Below are 19,347 nucleotides of genomic sequence, written 5' to 3'. Positions count from 1 at the left end.
GAAACACCGGTCCACAACTCGGGAACCAATTATAGAGCTACATACGGCGCCGCGGAAAAGATTCGATAGCCCTTTTGACCCGCCTTTCAGTGACTCTTCGACGGTGCCACTGGTCGACTTCCACTCACCTTTCAACAAAACGTGCTCAAGTTAGTACAAGCACTTAAGTCGTGCAGACGCCACGGACCCTGCGTGCGAATACATTCTAATTCCTCTCCTTCTTGATAGCGCAGGGCGCTCAGCTGTCAAGCTAAAATGTCCGACGATCCCTATTCCTCGACCTCGGAAGTCCCGAGACACCATATCCTCGTGGGCATGACATGGCGTGCCCTCCCCGCATCAAAATATTACCGGCACTGGCGCGGTCCCGCCGCGGACCTACCCCCAGGCGCCGCCGGGGGTGGGTATGACGTCACAAAAGGAGGGGACGCTAACTGACCGCCGGCCGGGGGCGGCGCTGAAGGGTGCGGGCAGGGGCCGGCCGAGTCCTGGAAGGTACTAGATTTGCCAGACATGTGTTGCCAGTGGACAACCACGGCGACCACTTGGTATGTCATTGGTCGCCTTTATGAGGGTCGCCGGTCGGCCGTCCGAACGATGGTCGAACGACGCAGTATATACTAGATAGCTACGGGGAGTTGGAATATGTCTGTAGCTACCAGGAAATTTTCCACTGGCGGATGCCGCCGCGTAGGGTGGTAACGGACTCGAGAACTGCGAGTCGATTTGATGGGGAGGGACAGAGAATGGTTTGCGTGGGAGAGGCGATTGGGTTGGGTGGGCAGATACGAATGGATTGCGCGCTTCTAACCGCACTAAGCGGGAGGTCTAAATCAGTTCAGGCGCTGCGCGTGGTCGCCATAAGATCGTCTTCTCGGTTGTCGTCGACAACCACAAAACGATACAATTTTTCACCCCTGGAGTAATAATGAAAATCGACATGGCCCGCTAATTTGAATGTTATATTTTGTTTACTTTTCTCGTCTGCTTCTTAGACACCCGAATTGTCTGTGTTTTAGACAAAATAATACAAAAATCTTGGTATTGTTTTCCAGTGGTTTTCAATGGGTTTTCATCATTTCATATATTTTCAAATTTTGATGCAATTTTTAACATACTCGCAAACTTTATTAATTTAAAACAATATTTTTATTCATTTTCAAGTGGAAATAAATATTTTTAGTCTGCAACTATCTTAAATTTTAGGAAAATCTAAAAATTGCGTCATAAAATACATGACTGAAAAATAATAACTCATGTTAAAGTTGTTAGCTTCGATATAATTCGTAAGCCCCTGACCAATCAGCGCTGCCGTAATGAATGCTTTAGAAATAGCTACTTTCTTGGTAAAGAATATTTTCAAAAAAAAGTTTGTCTTTGTTTTCAATATTTCTCAATATAAACATTAAGGTTATTTTAAAAAGATCATGAGTAAGTAATGTATTGAACGTTTGAAAAGCCCTTAAATGCTGCAAATCTCAAGAAAGAAGCTACACAACAATGGCGCTGCGCACATGTAAACCAGTTTATACCAGTTTGAACCGAATTTTCTGCGTCTGATGGCTACCTTACCTCGACGACGGGCGTAAAGATTTCCTAGCTGATGTTAGTTCCTCAACAAATGTAAGTGTGACTTTATCGCTCATTTTCTATAATTAAAGGCAGAGTCCGAGAAGCGTTGCGATAGGGCCTAAAGTCGCGTGTTTTTGTTGTGAAAACAAGAAATAGCGTTCATGAAAGCATGGCAGGTGCGCTAGAACTGTCCCGGCGTGGGCGAGCAATATTTGTGGATGTTGATTATGCTGTATTCTCAATGACATCTCTTGGAAACACATATATGACCTTGCACTGTGTGGTTGACACCATCACAAGGGCTTAGTTTTTGTGGGGTCGTGTTCAGTAATATCATGATATGTGTGTCCACTTGTGGGTTCGCTGTTCAGCGATATGTCTTAGAATATCCTTAATCATACCCCCTTTTTGTCCTAGGATAGAAAGGCTTAAGTGTTGCTGGAATGGTCATTATTTACATCAGCATTGCACTGCACATTGCAATACTGAAGAAATAACTCAAGTAGGTAATCAAAATCAAAATAATTAGAAATAGGTTAAATGGGGGAAGTATGCCTTTCAAGCAGCATCTTTAGCACCTTGCTTGATTAACCAGTGTTCGGCCCACCACTTCCGTAATGTGAGGTGCCAGTAGTTATATCTATATCTAAAGAACTATTTGGCAGACTGCCATGAACAGTCACTCCCACCAGACAGCCAGTTATGGGGAACCTCTGGATTGGGGCATTGAATGGCAGGGTTGGCTGTCCCAGCAGGATTCTCTTGCCATTCTAGGGCTAGCTTTGCCACAGCATCTCTGTTGATTGTTCGCCCAGACCCCAGTCTGGTGTTTCCACCTGATCCTATCATCCCTACCTGATCCTTATTCTTCCCATAGCTTTGCTATGCTGCAGTCATTACTCATAATTAAAGCATGCTACCAATGTAACAGAAATAAAAAGGTTCAATTCCAGATTTTTGTCTTGATAAATTGAAGTGTTAGCCTCAGGTCATCCCCCAAATTAAAGGTATTTTTATTACTTGTTATCCAACTTGATCATCAGGTTTATCATGGGTAATTGTTAATCATGCTGCTGCTGGAACCACCATTTCATTGAGGATTTAGGCATATTTTAATGTCTGGGTAAATCATTTACAATGTTTACTTTCCTGCAACATGCTTTGGCAAAAATTTTACCTCATTTGTCAACTTGTTTGCCACTGGCTTGGAAACATACTATAGTAAAAGTCATTTCCTGCATCCCACCTCTAAACCTAACCCAACTGATAAAATCAAACTAAAAAAAAGTTCATTGATCGCTAAAGGGGTGAATTTATACCAGGCTGAGAAGTTCCAATCATCTGCTTTTATATTTTGCCCATTTATTGCAAAATTAATCAAATGTTAAATATGATCAAATTGGTAACAATCAGTTTGATTTGTTGGCAGGAAATGCAATTTGTATGTCAATATTTTATTTCTATTTTTTAGCAAACCTTTTCATAAAATAACATTTTGTTTGAATAGTGATGAAGTGACATATTATTAATGCAAAGTTTGTTGAAGTTTTTTTAGCACTTGCCTGCAATTACATTTACATACACATGTAATTACCTTGGAGTAATTGATATTTTGGTGATATGTAACAATGATTTTTAACTTTAAAATTCTGAATTTAAGACCTTTAATAGGAGTTGAATAGCACCACTGAGTTTACAATCAAAGTTCCATTTCTTGTTCTCCAAAACCAACTTCATTTGACCTAGATTGACTTGACCTTCATTTTGACTCAACCTGAACTGATATAATTATGGGCATTTGCTCTCAGTCAACTATTAGCCAGCATTTTGAAGGCAGTCATTAGGGAAATTGTTATTTTTACCTTAGACCTAGTCTTGACCTGACCTGTGATCTGCTTAAGCAAAAGTTTTGTGCCCACCAAACTTATCTTCAGATCGTTCAATCGCAGTTTCTCCGTGTTTCTGCGACCATCTGCTTGAATCTTATATAGAATAAGCTATGGCCGGAGAACAGCGACCCTCCAGATTTTGTAGCCTTGGGTTGTAACATCGTTTGCTGGGATGCACACTCAAATGTATATTGGGATGCATTTTTATCATATGGGATGAATAAGAGGGAAGTTTCCAGGCGCTGAAGCACACAAGCTTGTGAAGCAGAACAAGCTCTTTTGGACCTTCCTGGGACCAAAAATTTTCAGCATGCCTTGCACGTGGAAGTGCGAAGGAATACATCTCTTGTTTTGCATTTGGATTACCCACATTCATCGCGAGTAGTCCAATACTTGGTTGACAGTAATCCAATACTAAGGTTGTATGAAGCCGGTTAGTGAATTATAAAATACGATAAGTAAATTATAAAAGACGGTAAGTGAATCGGTCCCGTGGTTACTGAGATATAAGCCTCTGAAATGCGTGACCACGGCCGGCCGCTCATCCTAAGAAATTTCCTTTAATCTACGAAAGACTTCTATTCGCTCCTTCGCTCGTAGCTTTGTGGACTTGAAGAGAAATATCCGGTGTTGGAACTGGAGTCAGAACCGGAGTCGATTTTCGAAGTCAGATTCACCAAAAACTTCATCGACTCCGTGGCCCTGCGGCTGAATACGGCGGCGGGGCGCGGGCTAGCCCTTGCGTTGCACCGTTTTGAAGTATGCGTCTGGCCGCGGGCGGATGAGCTCATGGTCGACCTGTTGGCTCGGCGCCAGAACTATCGTCGGTCCTGTCCATCCCGTCCTCCCTCCCACGTCCCGACAGTCACGTCCAGAGAGCGGTCACCCACCTGTGACGGCGCTCCGGCGCGAACTGTCCGGTCCAGTCAGGTTCATGTCCCGATAGTCTACCTCGGTGTTATTGTGGATCTTTACGATGATATAGGCTCCGCTGATAGCCACACCCAATGTACTGACTGAATATTTGCTCCACAGGTTGCACAATATGGAGGATGCACGGAAACTGTTGGACTTCAGCCAGAAATTGGACATCACCCTGTTGGACAGGGTGGTGTCGTGCCTGTACAATGGCTCCGGCGAACAGGTCCGTGCGATACCACCCCGTACTCCCCCTCCCCCCTCTTCCAGGTTCCCGTGAGCCACTCAAACGAGTTTAAACTTGTTTCTTTTTACGACGAAGATGTCCGAAAGTTTGATATTTTGCTTGATTACTAAGAGTCTTTGAGGCGCCTGTATGGTCGTCCCGTGACTCACACGGCGTATGTTTTGACATATCTTTGCTCAGTTGCATTATAGTTGGTCAGGAAGTAAATGTTTAGGTTTCCATGATCAGATTCATATGCTATTTTATTGATAATGTGATTAATGCTGGTGCCAGTAGGTAATTATCAAATTGTGTTTCAATGTGAAACAGCAGGTATGACAATGATCACATTTTTACGCAGGAGTTGTCCTATCGCACTACTGTGTTAACATTGATTTTAGCAGTGGCGGCGGCCAGCTATCCGGCCTAATCTGGTCCGTTTGGCATGTTGCGTTGACCAAACCCCGTTCGCTGCCGACAGCAACGCGAGGCTCAGTACATCCTGACGACGCTGAAGGAGCACATGGACGCGTGGACGCGCGTGGACACCATCCTCGAGTTCTCCACCAACCAGCAGACCAAGTATTACGCGCTGCAGATCCTCGAGCAGGTGATCGAGACCCGGTGGCGCGCGCTGCCGCGAAACCAGTGCGACGGCATCCGCAAGTACATCGTCGGCCTCATCATCAAGATCTCATCGGTGCCGGAGAACCTGGAGCGCGAGCGGGTGTACCTGCGTAAACTCAACTTCATCCTGGTCCAGGTGAGCGGTCGAGCGAGGAGGCCCGGGACGGGGAAGTGAGCGAGAGCCGGTAGAGAGCAACGAACGGGGTTAGGAGCCGTTGACGGAGGATTTTGATGGCATCGTAATTCGTAGCTACTGTGTGGTGATGTGGAACCAGAGCCGCGCATTGTGCGGCACCCCGGTCGCTAATGCCTCCGTGGAACCGTGTAACGCGCCCAGTACTCTTTGACCCCTGTCCCACTGATTTTTTCATTGTCTCACTAACCCCTACCTCATGACCATTTCCTTTTCTGTTGACCCCTGCCTCGTCTACACTCTAACCCAATGACCCATGTCCCGCGACTGACCTTTACCCTTCTGGTCCCTGCCCTACTGACTCCCGTCTCCCGTTCTCTGACAGATCCTGAAGCGCGAGTGGCCGCGCAACTGGGACTCTTTCATCACAGACATCGTCGGCTCCAGCAAGGCCAACGAGGCGCTCTGCCACAACAACATGCACATCCTGGCACTGCTCTCCGAAGAGGTGTTCGACTTCAGCGCCGGCAAGCTGACCCAGGCCAAGGCCAAACACCTCAAGGACACAATGTGCTCAGAGTTCAGCCAGATATTCCAGCTCTGTCAGTTTGTGATGGTGAGTGATATGCTGTTTGTTGCACGTGTGTGGGGGGAGCTCCAATACTTGACCATCATCTTTGGACATTATTGGTGGCATTATGCTTTCTCTGATAGGCTAAATTATTTGCTGCAGTGGTTTTGATAAATCTTCGCTGCTGCTGACAGGCGGACGTGAAGGCTTGACCCCGTCCTACTGGTCCGGCAGCGCCCGGTACACATATTCAAACCATTGACGCATCCCCCAGTGTCCCCAAGGGTGTCCCTCACTGGTGTGTCTGTCTGTCGCTCACCGGCCCCCTCCCCCGTTACCGTCCACAGGAGACGTCTCAGAACGCGCCTCTGGTGGGCGCCACACTCGACACCCTGCTGAGGTTTCTCAACTGGATTCCTCTCGGCTACATCTTCGAGACCAAACTCATCAGTCTGCTCATCTACAAGGTACGCGCCCGTGTGGGGACGTGAGCGCTTCGCCACGCGGGAATAATTCGCAGGGCTGATAGTCATAAATAATGTGTTATTTTAAGGCGCTGATGGCCTTTGTAACAGTCTGTGCTCCATGGAAGCTCAAATGCCATAGGTAACCTATCATGATATATGGTTACAATATAACCAATGTGGAGGTCTTAGTGTAGCCTGCTGAGTCCGTGCTCACGACGCGTCTGTTTGTGTTCCGGCAGTTTCTGAACGTGCCCATGTTCCGTAACGTGACGCTGCAGTGTCTGACGGAGATCGCCAGCGTCACAGTGGCCAGCTACGACGAACAGTTTGTCCAGCTCATCACACAGACCACCGCGCAGCTCGAGCAGGTGGGAGAGAATGCGGTGACGCGCGCAGGCCGAACGGCTAGACGGCCTGTCGTTTTTTGTGGGTCTGCATTCAAATCTGCTTTATAGTTTTGTTGTTTATGTCCAGGTTGTTCATTATCCACCCCTCATTAACCGCTCAAAACCAAATTAACCATCACTGGCTGCAGAATACGTCCAGGGCGATTGAATTTTACCGTTTAATTTCCACAAATATATAATTTTGGCTAGTTAAAACTTCAGTGAAATTTAGGCTTTTTCTTTAATGTTTATAAAGCTGTATTGACATGTATGTTAGCAAATATTTAATATCGATTGCCGTCCCCCTCCCATTACAGATGCTGCCGGTGAACACCAACATCCGTGAGGCGTACGCGCACGGCCAGGACTCTGAACAGAAGTTTATCCAGAACTTGTCCGTCTTCCTCAGCGTCTTCCTGCGGGAACACGGCAGCCTCGTGGAGAAAAAGGCGCCAGAGACGCTCGACCGGGTACGCTTTGGACATGTTCTCATTGGCCGCCTTTTGTATACGCGTCGTTTTGGTCGAGGTTTTGGGGACTGTTTTCTTTTGTTAGTTTTCAGTTAATAATTGTGGTTGGGCTTACGTCTCGCGTGGACGACGTAGGTAAAGTTTTGCAGTCCCGACTCTCGAGTCTTCTCGAAGTGGACGCGGTGCCGACATGGTCTAACTGCCCCGGATGTCGGCCCGTCTACCTGGACAGTCTTGCGTAATCCCAATATTGTCACCTGCCGTCTGCTCAGCCTCGTTTCAGGACCGGCGAACGCTCCCCCTCCCTCCCTCCCCCAACTTCCCGTATGACGTGACGCCCTGACAGTGGCGCATCCCCCCCCTCTCCTGCCCACAGGCGCTCACTTACCTGGTGCTCATCTCAGAGGTGGACGAGACGGAGATATTCAAAATCTGCCTCGAGTACTGGAACGTGCTGGCCGGCGACCTGTACCGAGAGAACCCGTTCACGGCGCCCAACAACCCGTTCCCGTTCATGGCCCGCGTCGGCAACCAGCCGCAGGGCCGGCGGGCGCTCTACAGCGGCGTACTCACCAAGGTGCGACGGGGAAAGGGACGGAGGGGAGGGTAGCCAGGCGCAGGGCCGGCGAGCGCTCTACAGCCGCGTACTCACCAAGACGCGACGGGGATCGGGACGGAGGGGGTCACGTCCAGTGGACTGGGGGAATGTGATCAAAGTGAGAGTCGTGGAGTAGCGGCTGCTGAGATGTCCAACCGTGAATTCCTAGAACGCTGTGGTAGACGCGTGCACATTCTCGTTTGATCTCTTGACTCTTTGCCGCGTGCTCTCCGTTCTGCGGTTGATTATGAAGTGGTTAGCCGACCGGTCGGGGCCCCGATACCTGTGACATCTCGCTCCCGTGATAGCCATGCTGTAACGTCGTCCCATCCGGCCGTCCCCAGATCCGGTACATCATGGTGGGTCGCATGGCCAAGCCGGAGGAGGTGCTGGTGGTGGAGAACGACCAGGGCGAGGTGGTGCGCGAGTTCATGAAGGACACGGACGCCATCAACATGTACAAGTCGATGCGGGAGACGCTGGTGTACCTGACCCACCTGGACTACGTGGACACGGAGCGCATTCTGACGGAGAAGCTGCAGCGCCAGGTCAACGGCACAGAGTGGTCCTGGAAGAACCTCAACACGGTGAGCTGGGGGACAGGGAGCGGGTCGGGAATGGGCTGGCTGCTGGGCGGTCGTGTTGTTTATCGACTTGACGTTGTGTTAACGGGAATTCAAGCCTGATGGTTGCGCGTTTAACAGTGATTCGATCTAGTTTGGTTTTTCCGTTCTTGGCCTCTCATAACACCGCCAAACATGGTGTGGACTTGTTTGGTCTGCTGCCGGCTCCGGCTTCCCGAGTCCTAATCTCCCCCTCCCCCGCCGTCAGCTGTGCTGGGCGATCGGCTCCATCTCAGGCGCAATGCACGAGGAGGACGAGAAACGTTTCCTAGTCACCGTCATACGCGACCTGCTCGGACTCTGCGAACAAAAGAAGGGCAAAGACAACAAGGCCATCATCGCCTCCAACATCATGTACGTCGTCGGACAGTACCCGCGCTTCCTCAAGGCGCACTGGAAGTTCCTCAAGACGGTGGTCAACAAGCTGTTCGAGTTTATGCACGGTAAGTTTCTATTCACGCTGACTGCGCCGTGCTAATAGTGCTCATGAATGATGTATCGCATGTTGAACTGGTGGTGGATGCCGGCGACTTTGGTATCTTAGTGTCTTTTGGTTTTGGTGGAAGTTCATTGCATCGTGTAGCTGAATGTGGTGTCACGTTATATGGAGCGTGATGTCCTTAGTCTTGCTTGCTCGTATAGTCCTTTTGATTTGGTCTGAATGTGTTTAATTTTTTCGAACAACTTTTTAATATATCTAGGGCCTGCTAAGCGGGTTTGTCGATTATCCCATCTAGCGGCCGATAAAAAAGGATTAATAAAAAGGATAGAGAGGCATTAATAGTCTGACGCCAAACGTTTTTTTTTTCCTAAATAATAACGCTTATTTTCCGCACAAAAGCGATGCATGACAAAAAAAGGTGAGCATGCGTGAAACGAAAACTGATGATTAGAATTCGGTCCAGTCTAAATTCGTTTCGCAACCAGTTTGCAATGTTTTAGCGTGCTCAAGTAGTCATTTGGCAACCAACTTTCTAGCTCAAAGTAACGCTCATTTCGGTGGCGGTGGTGTCTTGCACGCGTCTGAGTGTGTGCGTGCGTACGTTTGTGTGTATGTGCGCTCGTGTGCGTATTGTGATGTGACTGCGGCTGCGTGTCTTCTTACCTAGGCCAGTGATGAAAGGGGTGTGTGTGTGTGTGTGGCGAAAGGATGGGCTGCAGTTATGATTGTTGCGTATTTATTGATTTATCGATATTCTGTTTGTGTGCGTTTATATGTGTACGTGTGATGGTGTATGTGTGTGTGTGATGATGTATGCGTGTGTGCGCGAGGTCGGTGTTGGCCGGCGGGTATAACTGGCGCGTATGTCTGTGTTGCGTTGCAGCCGCGCGCGCGCTGAGTTGTCACGCACAGTCTGAGTGTCGAGCGCCCCTTGTGCGACCGGTGGTCCGGCGCCGCCCCCGCCGCCCGCGCCAAGTGAGTGACCGGGCGCTGCCGTCGCCGGCTGGCCGCCAGACGGGCAGACACAGACAGGCTGACAGACTGACACGGTAGGGGACGGGCATACAAGGGACACAAATCGGCAGGCAGGTGACGGACAGAAAAGCAGACAGACGGACTTACTGGTAGACAAATCCAGACAGAAGGGCAGACATGGAGACAGACAGGCAGACAGACAGAAATGCTGACAGACGGACTTAGGGGCGGTTATACAGGCAGATGGGCTGACAGAGAGGCGGACAAAGTTCTTACACAGGCGGCAGTTAGGGCACTAAGGTGACGAATTCACAGGCATATGACGGACGTGCTGACGGGGCACTGTTGACGGACTGTCAATCGGACAGACGGAGACGCTTCTGGAAGACTGACGACGATTGACTAAAACGCACTTTGAAACGCAGACCGACCGGCACGTGACCCGGGATGACACGGGTAGTGACGGCTGTTGCACACCCTGCCATCCTACCTCATCCTGTCCACTCTAGAGGTGTCAATCGGAACCGAAAATTTTGGAATTCCGAAAATTTCCGAATTCCGATTCGGAAATCGGACGGACAAGTGACAAACACATCGGACATATTCGGAAAACTAGTTGAAAATTACAAATTTCTAAAATAAGTTAAAGTTCAAACTTAATTCCATTATCAATATGCAAATTGCCAAACATGTCATCAAAATTGGCAGGGGAAAGGTGGTTCATACATCATTCATAATTATAGTGCAAGATGAACATCATTATAATTGCATGTAGCAGGTAGCTCTGAGTCAAATATATACCCACCTATACTGTGACAACTTTTAACTCTAAATTTGAAAATGTGTTTACGAATGTCAATAGCCAATAGGTGACATTGTTGTCAGCAGGCCCATCATTAGATAACACAGTTATGAATATGATGTAAGTACAATCATTGACCTGTGGGAAGCACTAGACACCAAAGCAGTAAAGAAGAAATCCAAAAATAGACTTGCCTCACTTGAAAGTTAACAGAATAGGCTGAAGAAAATTGCAAATATCAAGGTGTGCAAAGAAGCACAAGACTCTTACCTAAAACCCCGTATCATAAAATCTTCCCCTTCCACCCCTTCCCCCCAAAAAATATCCGTGCCGAAATATCGAATAAATGCTACATTATGCCGATAGCCTATCCAAATAAAATGATTACCAAAAGATGATGAAATGCGGCGAAAGCGTCACAAGTGTCACCTAAGGAAAGATGGCCCCCGGATGAGAATCAGAGGAGACAAAGAAATGACGTCTAAAATAATAAATACTGTCAGTGTGCTTTACAATAGAATAATTTTGGAAAAATTATCATATTTCGCACTGCATATTATATTTAAATCAAACTACTAATGGTAAATGTACTTCAATAGGACAAATTATCTGATAATGACGTCATATTACTGATTTACTTTCACATCATCGACTCAAAGCCGGATACCATGTTCCATTCTACCGAGAATGGTAGCATGAAATGTGTTTTCCATTCTACCAAGTATTACAACTTTTTTATGCTTGTGAATTTCAGTGAATTTGTGTTAAATCATAGCAAGTATTTTTATTTTTGTGATCGCTTATTTTGTTTCGATATTCAGAGATGTGTTGCTCAGTGAAGAGCACGTTTCTTCCAGATGTACCTACCTATCTCACATGTTTCTTCTTACATGAACTTGAACTATTTTGCTTTTGCAAGAAGTGTTCTACTTCACATGCCAGCCAGTGTGATATAAGATGAAGATATACATTATTGTAAGTGACTTGCTTCTTGCATTATTGCTGTATTAATTCATCATCAAGTGGCTTAGTGTCAAAGGGATGCGGCAAGAAGTCAATATTTGAGAACGCAAGTTTGAGGGATAAGGCAATCTTTTGCATTATTTCTGCTTACTCAGCTTCAGTTGTAGGCTGTAGCACATTTTAAAGCAGAATAGGCTAATTGTCTCAATATGCTGTGTTTGTGTTGTATATCAGATTAGGCCTTTTGCCCAAATGCCCATTCCCTACTGCATATGATATTGCTTCAACATTTTTAGTTGGAAATATTTTGCACTCAAAACCAGATGGCAGATACCAGATGGCAGTTATCATGTGGTACATAATAACATATACCTAATATAGATCAATTCCCCCATCCTCTCCTTCGATATCCAGCTTTCGGACAGTTTTCGGACAAATCCATGCCTTGGACATTTTTCGGACAAAAGTGAGCTAGAATTTTGGACATTGGACGGACATCGGACAAGAAATTTCTGAAATTGACACCTCTAGTCCACTCCCATTAACCCGCGCACCGACGGGGGTCTGCGCCAACTTAGAACCGACGGGGGGGCGGATGACCGCCCCCCCCCCTGAGATCTCGAGAACGAAGTAAGATAGCGACAAGCGGTAAACGGTATGGGTACGCACGGACAAGGTCTACAATTTTTACTAAGGTCATTTTCAGGTCAGGTCAAAGATGACGTCACAGGGGTCAAATAAGTCAAAATGGCGGCGCTAGATGAGTTTTTCCCGAATAACTTTCGAACTAGTCACGATATGAACAAACTAAGTGCATCATCGTGATCCTCTCGTCAATCCGCATCGAATGATATAATATGTTGACCTCGAAAGGTCGAAGTCAAAGGTTGACCTCAGGTCACGTGACCTTGAGGTCATCATGTATATCATTCGATGCGCCTTGACGAGCTGAACACAATGAGACCATCCGTGCGGCTGTATCTTGTTCCTGTACGGAGTTATTGGCAAAAAAACCTTTGGTGACCTTTGATGACGTCACATGACCTTACAGCTGCCCAACAGCAAAACAGACATCAAGGTAGTGAAGTTCGATCGTATATGAAGTCATGTATGGTATATGGGGCCATTCCGACCCGTTTTAGTGGTAAAAAGAGGGAGTTGATTTTTCCCCCATTGACTTATAATGGGGAGGTCGAGAAATTGACCTGACCTTAGGTCATCGATATCAAAATTCCGAGATAAATAAATTGTAGCTACTAATGACCTTATAACGTCCTGCGACTTTCAAAGGCCTCCGACATCTACTGTAGCTCTGGCACGGTGACAAAGTTGCAAAAAAGTGACTTGAGGTTGGGTCATTCAAAGTGACCTGGTGACCTGACCTTAAAGTTAGGAGGTTCAAACTTGCAGACCATGTGTAAAATTGATGAGAGAATAGTCGTACCAAATTTCGATCTACGAAAAACCTCAGGATCCGCCCCCCCCCCCGTCGGTGCGCGGGTTAACCGAGCAAGTGGATCCGGTTTGTTATCAGTTATAAGCTATGTTATCAGCGCCGTTAGGCCAATCAAGAACATTTTAGAGCTCCCATAGGTAGGCAAAATGACACAAACTGTGAGGAGAGGTCGATAGGGTTTGGTGGCCGGCCCATCGGGCATGTACGGCGAGGGGGAAAACCACGGCCGGCAGCCTGATGTCATCAGGACACTATCGTTAGCGTCATAACGTCCCACTGGCTTCCTGAAAACGAGTAGAAAGCAAGAGCTGTATTCGTGTAAAAAGAGGCCATGAAACATTGGATAATGATGTGAGGGTATAACGAGTCGGGCTGCAACACAAATGCGAATTCAAAATCAGTTTCTGCACCCGCTTTCCAACATACAGTTTCAAATTTCTGCGACAGGCTAGGGGGCCGCCTGGAAGTTATTATCATTGCCAAGTGCTAATGATAATAAATGAAATGAAAGGTAGATTTGGTGGGTACAGATGGAGCAGCTGAATGGGAAAATTTTACAGAGGCTTTGAAAATGTAAATTGAAAATAAGGCTGCGAATTTTGCCTCAAACGATTGGGGCCGTGCACTTATACCGTCCGCATCCTGTGGTTCGGTCAGGGATTGCAAATTTTGTAGCGTACCTCCCTTGTCTAAACTAGGACAGGGAAATGTCTTAGTCTTATATCAGACGCGGACACCTTACGACATATCCTGCTTTGTGTTGCAAGTATCCACACCAGTCTATCCCATAGCACCGCGGCATTTGCCCCGCAAGAACATCCAACAGCCTTCGACGGACAGACCCGTATGCACGTCCTCATACTGACCAGACGCCACTAGTTTGAACGTGTAAGATTGCCAGGAGAGCGACTGAATGCGGGCGCGGATGGATGATATGAGAGTGGCGCGAATGGGGACTGGTGTGTGCGCTTGAACGTCCCGTGTGGTCGAGTGGCCTTCGTATGCTCTATCCGCTAAGACCGGACGGTTGATCGCAATCTTTCATAGGGGTGCTGCTTGAGGAGTCCCTTATGCTTTCTGTTGGCTGTGTTTGGCGTCCAAGGCCCTGCCGCGCGACACTGCTTAGATTTTGTGACAAGTAGATTCAGGGAGGGAGTGCAGTGTGTTGTCTATCTGCGACCTGTAAGCTGACTGAGCGGCTTTGTCAGTGCACCACCTGTCCATTGCTGTGTGGCCTGTAGACTAGGCCCGTGCGCGGCTCACTACCCGCCGTCTTACACGTCCCATCCGTCCTCAGAAACGCACGACGGTGTCCAAGACATGGCGTGCGACACATTCATCAAGATCGCCCAGAAGTGCCGGAAGCAGTTTGTGACGATCCAGGTCGGAGAGGTGTGGCCGTTCATTGAGGAGATTCTGGGCGCCATCAGCACACACATCTGCGACCTACAGCCACAGCAGGTGAGGAATCAAAGGGGGAGAGCTGGCAGCGGCGGCTGGGTCTGTCTGGGATACAGCCGCGGGGCACTGTGGGCTGAGGCGGTTACTGGAGATGGTTGGCGGCTTTAGTTTGCTATTGGTTTTCGATGTGGATACTGGATACTAAATGCAACGTGTGTTTTGCGGTATACTATAGAGCCGCGGCGTGGGGCTTCTGTCGTCTATCCTTGTTGCGTCTGACACATCACGCTGATGTGTACGAGGTGGTTGCCGTTGCGCTGTGTAAACCATTCACGTCCCATGATATTCTGTACAATGCTATATTCGCCCGTCGTTGCGCTGTGAACCATTGAGACTGAGTGGGCGCTCATCCCAGGTACACACGTTCTACGAGGCGGTGGGCTACATGATCGCCGCCCACCCGGACCCCAGCATCCAGGAGCACCTCATGGAGAAGTACATGTCGCTGCCCAACCAGGTCTGGGACGACGTCATCAACCAGGCCAGCAAGGTGAGCCGCTGACGGGAGTCCGAGTCCTGCCGGAGTCTGCTTTGGAACGATCCGTCAGGTTTGTTCAAAGCATTGAGAGTTTGTAGCATGTCAGACATTGTTCTTGCCGATTTGCTATTACTTTCCGTGCAGCTGGACGCGACCGGTTTGTGGTTAGACTTGTAGACGACGCGCTCGTAAAGCTAAGCCTCTACAAATCCTGGCAGCTTCATAGAGGCGATGTCTGGTCGAGGAGGTCTTGAGTTTTGAGTAATGTATGACGTGAGACTGACGGGAGGTTTGTGCGGTCTGTGTGACGGAGTCTGACGCCGCTGTCTCTGTCTGACCGTGCCGCAGAACGTGGACATCCTGAAGGACCAGGAGGCCGTCAAGCAGCTGGCTAACATCCTGAAGACGAACGTGCGGTCGTGCACGGCTGTCGGTCACCCGTTCGTCATACAGCTGGGCCGCATCTACCTCGACATGCTGAACGTCTATAAGGTCAGTGGACAGGGCACTGGTGATGTGATCTACCATTGACACAGTCTGGTTGGGTCTTGTTCTTTTCTCTTCTCTTTTTGTCGTGGTATTTTCCTTTGGGCTCCGTTTTTCTCGTAATTCTGGCCACTAGCCCGCGCATAATTTGCACTGGTGTGCAATTTCATGCTCGGTTTTAGTTTCTGCACCCTCGTGATGCGGTTCACTTTCGTCCCCCTTTACCGTGTTTCACGCCCCGCGCCGTGCGGTGCCTGGAGCCGCCCGCGAGCCGAGTCACTGTCGTTCTGACTTCTGACACCCCGTCCGTACAGGTGATGTCGGAAAACATCAGCGCGGCCATTGCGCTCAACGGCGAAACGGTGACGCGGCAGCCGCTCATCAAGATGATGCGCGTCGTCAAAAAGGAGACTCTGAACCTGATCTCGGTCTGGGTCGGCAAGAGCGCGGACAACCAGATGGTAAGGAGAGGCCACTGATGGCTCGAATCGGAGAGGGGGAAGTATACGCTAGTGGCTAGACTTCTCTGAAACGCTCAGCTTAGCATTAGTGTTTATCCTATTATGTGGATACCAACCTGTCCCTACAGGAATCTCGCTGCCTCTATTGTATTACAAGGCATTGCCAGCCGCTTTTAGCATCAATCAACAAAGCAATTTGTTAGTTTACCAACTTGTTACTTAGCCTTGTTTCCACAGATGTAACAGTATATCTGAATTATAGCTTAGGACGATATATAAACAGCGAATGATCCTGAGAATGAATGTGTCCTACTCTGACGATTTGCCTCGTATTCTGAAGACCGAGGCCTTGGCGTAGAGCCCAGTCCCAGGTGTTGAATGCGAGCCGTGCTCAGTGCGCTATGCGGCAGTGTCAGTTTAATCTGTCGTTACATGCCTAACCGATGTGGTCCCATGGCGGCAGGTTCTGGAGAACTTCATTCCGCCGCTGCTGGATGCCGTGCTGCTCGACTACCAGCGCACGCCAGTGGCCTCGGCGCGCGAGCCCGAGGTGCTCAGCACCATCACCGTGATCGTCAACAAGCTCGGCGACAGCGTCACCCCGCAAATCCCAAAGATCTTCGACGCCGTCTTCGAGTGCACACTGAACATGATCAACAAAGACTTTGAGGAGTACCCGGAGCACCGTACAAACTTTTTCAACATGCTACAGGCGGTGAACCAGCACTGTTTTTCGGCGTTTGTGGCCATCCCGGCGGCGCAGTTTAAGCTGGTGCTCGACTCGGTCATCTGGGCAGTGAAGCACACAATGCGGAACGTCTCCGAGACCGGACTGCAGGTGCGTGGAGCTGGGGGCGGCAGGGCAGCTGGGCTGGCTGGCTGGTACTGGTCGTGATGTTTACTCTGCATACGAGTCATTCAGCCGGGCACAAAGTGCCTGCGGCCATGAAAGAGTCCAACTATGATATGTTAAAAAGTGGCAGATCAGTGGCTTGAATGCCAATAATTCAACCTTACAAACCCATGTGATCTGCGCCGGAAGGACGCAATTGAGAAAGTTAGCATGTCCTCAGTCGGTTTCCTTTCATGCCGTCTTTTACTGACGCTCCGTCCCCGTGCCGCTCAGATCTTGCACCAGATGCTGTTGAACGTGGCGCAGCACGACAAGATGTCTCAGGAGTTCTACCAGACGTACTACACGGTGATCCTGCACCACCTGTTCACCGTGATGACGGATACGTCGCACACGGCCAACCTGACGCAGCACGCCACCATCATGGCCTACATGTTCAGCATCGTCGAACAGGGCAAGGTGAGGCACTAGTGTGCGTGTCTGTGTGTGCGTGGGGGGGGGAGGGGCGAGGGTGGTTGACATCTGAAAATGGTCTCAACTGGTCCGATAGCGTGCTGTTTTTGACAGCGGGCCTTTTTGTACTGCTCGAGTTTGAGATGGGTTGTGGACTACGTACAAATTCTGTAGGACGCAAGCAAATTTTTGCTGGCATATCAAGCTACCCTGTGTCTGGCTTTTTGGGCCATTTCTGACCCCGTGCCTCGATATTCTGACGTTACTGACCTTTTGTGCGGCCCCGTGTCTGACGCTGTGCGCCCGTTCCTCTCAGGTGTCTGCGGTGCTGAACAGCACGGCGCCACCGCCGGCCGACCCACAGGCGCTCATCGTCTCCAACATCACCTACATCAAGGAGTTCGTGGCCAACCTGCTCAAGACGGGCTTCCCGCACTTCACCGACAACCAGATCAAGATCACCGTGCAGGGTCTGTTCGATCTCAACCAGGATCTGAGCGCCTTCAAGGAGCACATCCGGGACTTCCTCGTACAGATAAAGGTGTGTGCTCATGCCGAATCTTGCGCCTGTTCTCTAATTCCTGTCAGTCAGTTAGGATTAGCTAAGTATGGTATTGTTTGGTGGTAGCCTGTCTAAAGTAACCACTGGGCCAATTTTGTGACGCTGATTCGTTTGGGGCCCATTGGTGAGGGCAGGGGATTGGTTCGGCTTCATATAAGTGTCGCCCAACGTTGCTCGATATCATCACCCACGCTGGACTCCGGGACCCGGGTATCGTACCTCAGTCTATTACAATTTTTACACGCCACGTTCCCGTAATATCTCTGTCGATACCAGCCGCGGGTCGAAGGTTGGCCGGTTTCCGACCCGGCCTTCTCTACGCTATGCGCATTGCACAATTACTTCGAGTCCCAGCGTGTCCTATGACGCATCATGACACGTCACGCAGGCATTTGTTGCAATATCAAGGCTCGGGCTTACCCTACCCCGTACCCACCGAGTGTGATGCCGGTTACTCGGAACTTCTTGAGCGGACGGTAGAGGTCGGGACCTGCGCAGCAAGCTGCGCTTGGTGTGGGCACTGATTGAGCTGAAAACCACCTATCTATCTATACAGCTGACCTAAGTTGTATAGAGAATATCGTTCACAACTAAATTGATGACCTTAATTATCAGTCATAATCCTATTGGCTGCTCGCCGCTCCTCACCAGTCCCAACGTATCCCTGCCATTCCTATCCCTCCCGCTGCCCAAACCAATCTGGGGGCCGTCTCTCATGCCCCTTCGTGCCCCTTCTATCGACCCCGTGCTGCCAAACCTGACACCTGTAACTGACGCCCCCCCCCCCCCTCCCCTGTCCAACAGGAGTTCACCGGGGACGACGCCGACCTGTACCTGGACGATCGGGAGGCAGCGCTGCGGCGCGCCCAGGACGAAAAGCGCAAACAGCAGGCAGCCGTGCCGGGCATCCTCAACCCGCACGAAATCAGTGAGCAGATGCAGGACTGAACGCGGGCCGGACCCTCATACCCGGCCCCACACAGCCAGCCAAGAGCGAGCGACTGAGCGAGCGTAACTTATGTGACTGCGTGCCGCGGACTGCGCCGTGCGAGAGGAGCTGCGCGGCCGCGCCGCCGCCGCCGCCGCGCGCTACAGCGTCGTTACAAGACGCCACCGGCCGGCGGCGGCCTCTCTGTGATTTTACACTAGTGGATTATTTCTGCGTCGCTTTGTTAGGTATTTTTTTTAGGATTCATCTCTTTCCAGTGTGCGTGGAGTGTGGAGCGGCCAAGTTTGCTTGTTGCGTTACCCGTTGCCGGTGCGGCCCGTGTTAGTGTGTCTGTGTGCACGCCGCGCGGTGCGGCGCGGCGCCCGTCTGTCCGTCTGTCTGTCTCTGTGCCACGGGTCCGGGCCGCTCGCCGGTCTCCAAAGATACGTGTCAGATGTGTTTCTTTCACAGCGTGAGGTCGGAACAGGCGGCGCCACGGAAATAATAGGTTTTGTACAAAATACATAGCTGTCACCTGCCCGTCCCA

At 49.5% G+C, this 19,347-nt stretch overlaps 1 protein-coding gene across 1 annotated transcript; it reads left to right on the top strand.

Moving 5' to 3' along the window:
• The first annotated feature begins 1,286 nt into the window (after window positions 1–1,286).
• LOC122381317 (exportin-1-like) lies at window positions 1,287–19,347 on the top strand. Its single transcript, XM_043365337.1, has 18 exons — window positions 1,287–1,623; window positions 4,497–4,605; window positions 5,087–5,368; window positions 5,751–5,981; window positions 6,284–6,403; window positions 6,643–6,771; window positions 7,107–7,259; window positions 7,636–7,836; window positions 8,202–8,444; window positions 8,689–8,923; window positions 14,416–14,579; window positions 14,935–15,069; window positions 15,406–15,549; window positions 15,858–16,004; window positions 16,468–16,842; window positions 17,131–17,316; window positions 17,627–17,851; window positions 18,677–19,347. The coding sequence occupies exons 1-18, from the start codon at window positions 1,604–1,606 to the stop codon at window positions 18,818–18,820; spliced, it is 3,243 nt and encodes a 1,080-aa protein (XP_043221272.1). The 5' UTR covers window positions 1,287–1,603; the 3' UTR covers window positions 18,821–19,347.

This window comes from Amphibalanus amphitrite, unplaced genomic scaffold (genome assembly GCF_019059575.1).
Source record: "Amphibalanus amphitrite isolate SeventyFive unplaced genomic scaffold, NRLGWU_Aamphi_draft 000118F_arrow, whole genome shotgun sequence".
In the NCBI taxonomy this organism is placed as follows: Eukaryota; Metazoa; Arthropoda; class Thecostraca; order Balanomorpha; family Balanidae; genus Amphibalanus; species Amphibalanus amphitrite.
Note: the sequence above shows the minus strand (reverse complement) of the source record. Positions and strands in the feature narration are given on the sequence as shown.

Coding starts and splice junctions, on each gene's coding strand:
- LOC122381317 (XM_043365337.1), top strand. CDS start 1,604: ATGTTAGTTCCTCAACAAAT. Junction 5,369..5,750: donor TCAACTTCATCCTGGTCCAG/GTGAGCGGTCGA, acceptor GTTCTCTGACAG/ATCCTGAAGCGCGAGTGGCC. Junction 7,837..8,201: donor ACAGCGGCGTACTCACCAAG/GTGCGACGGGGA, acceptor GGCCGTCCCCAG/ATCCGGTACATCATGGTGGG.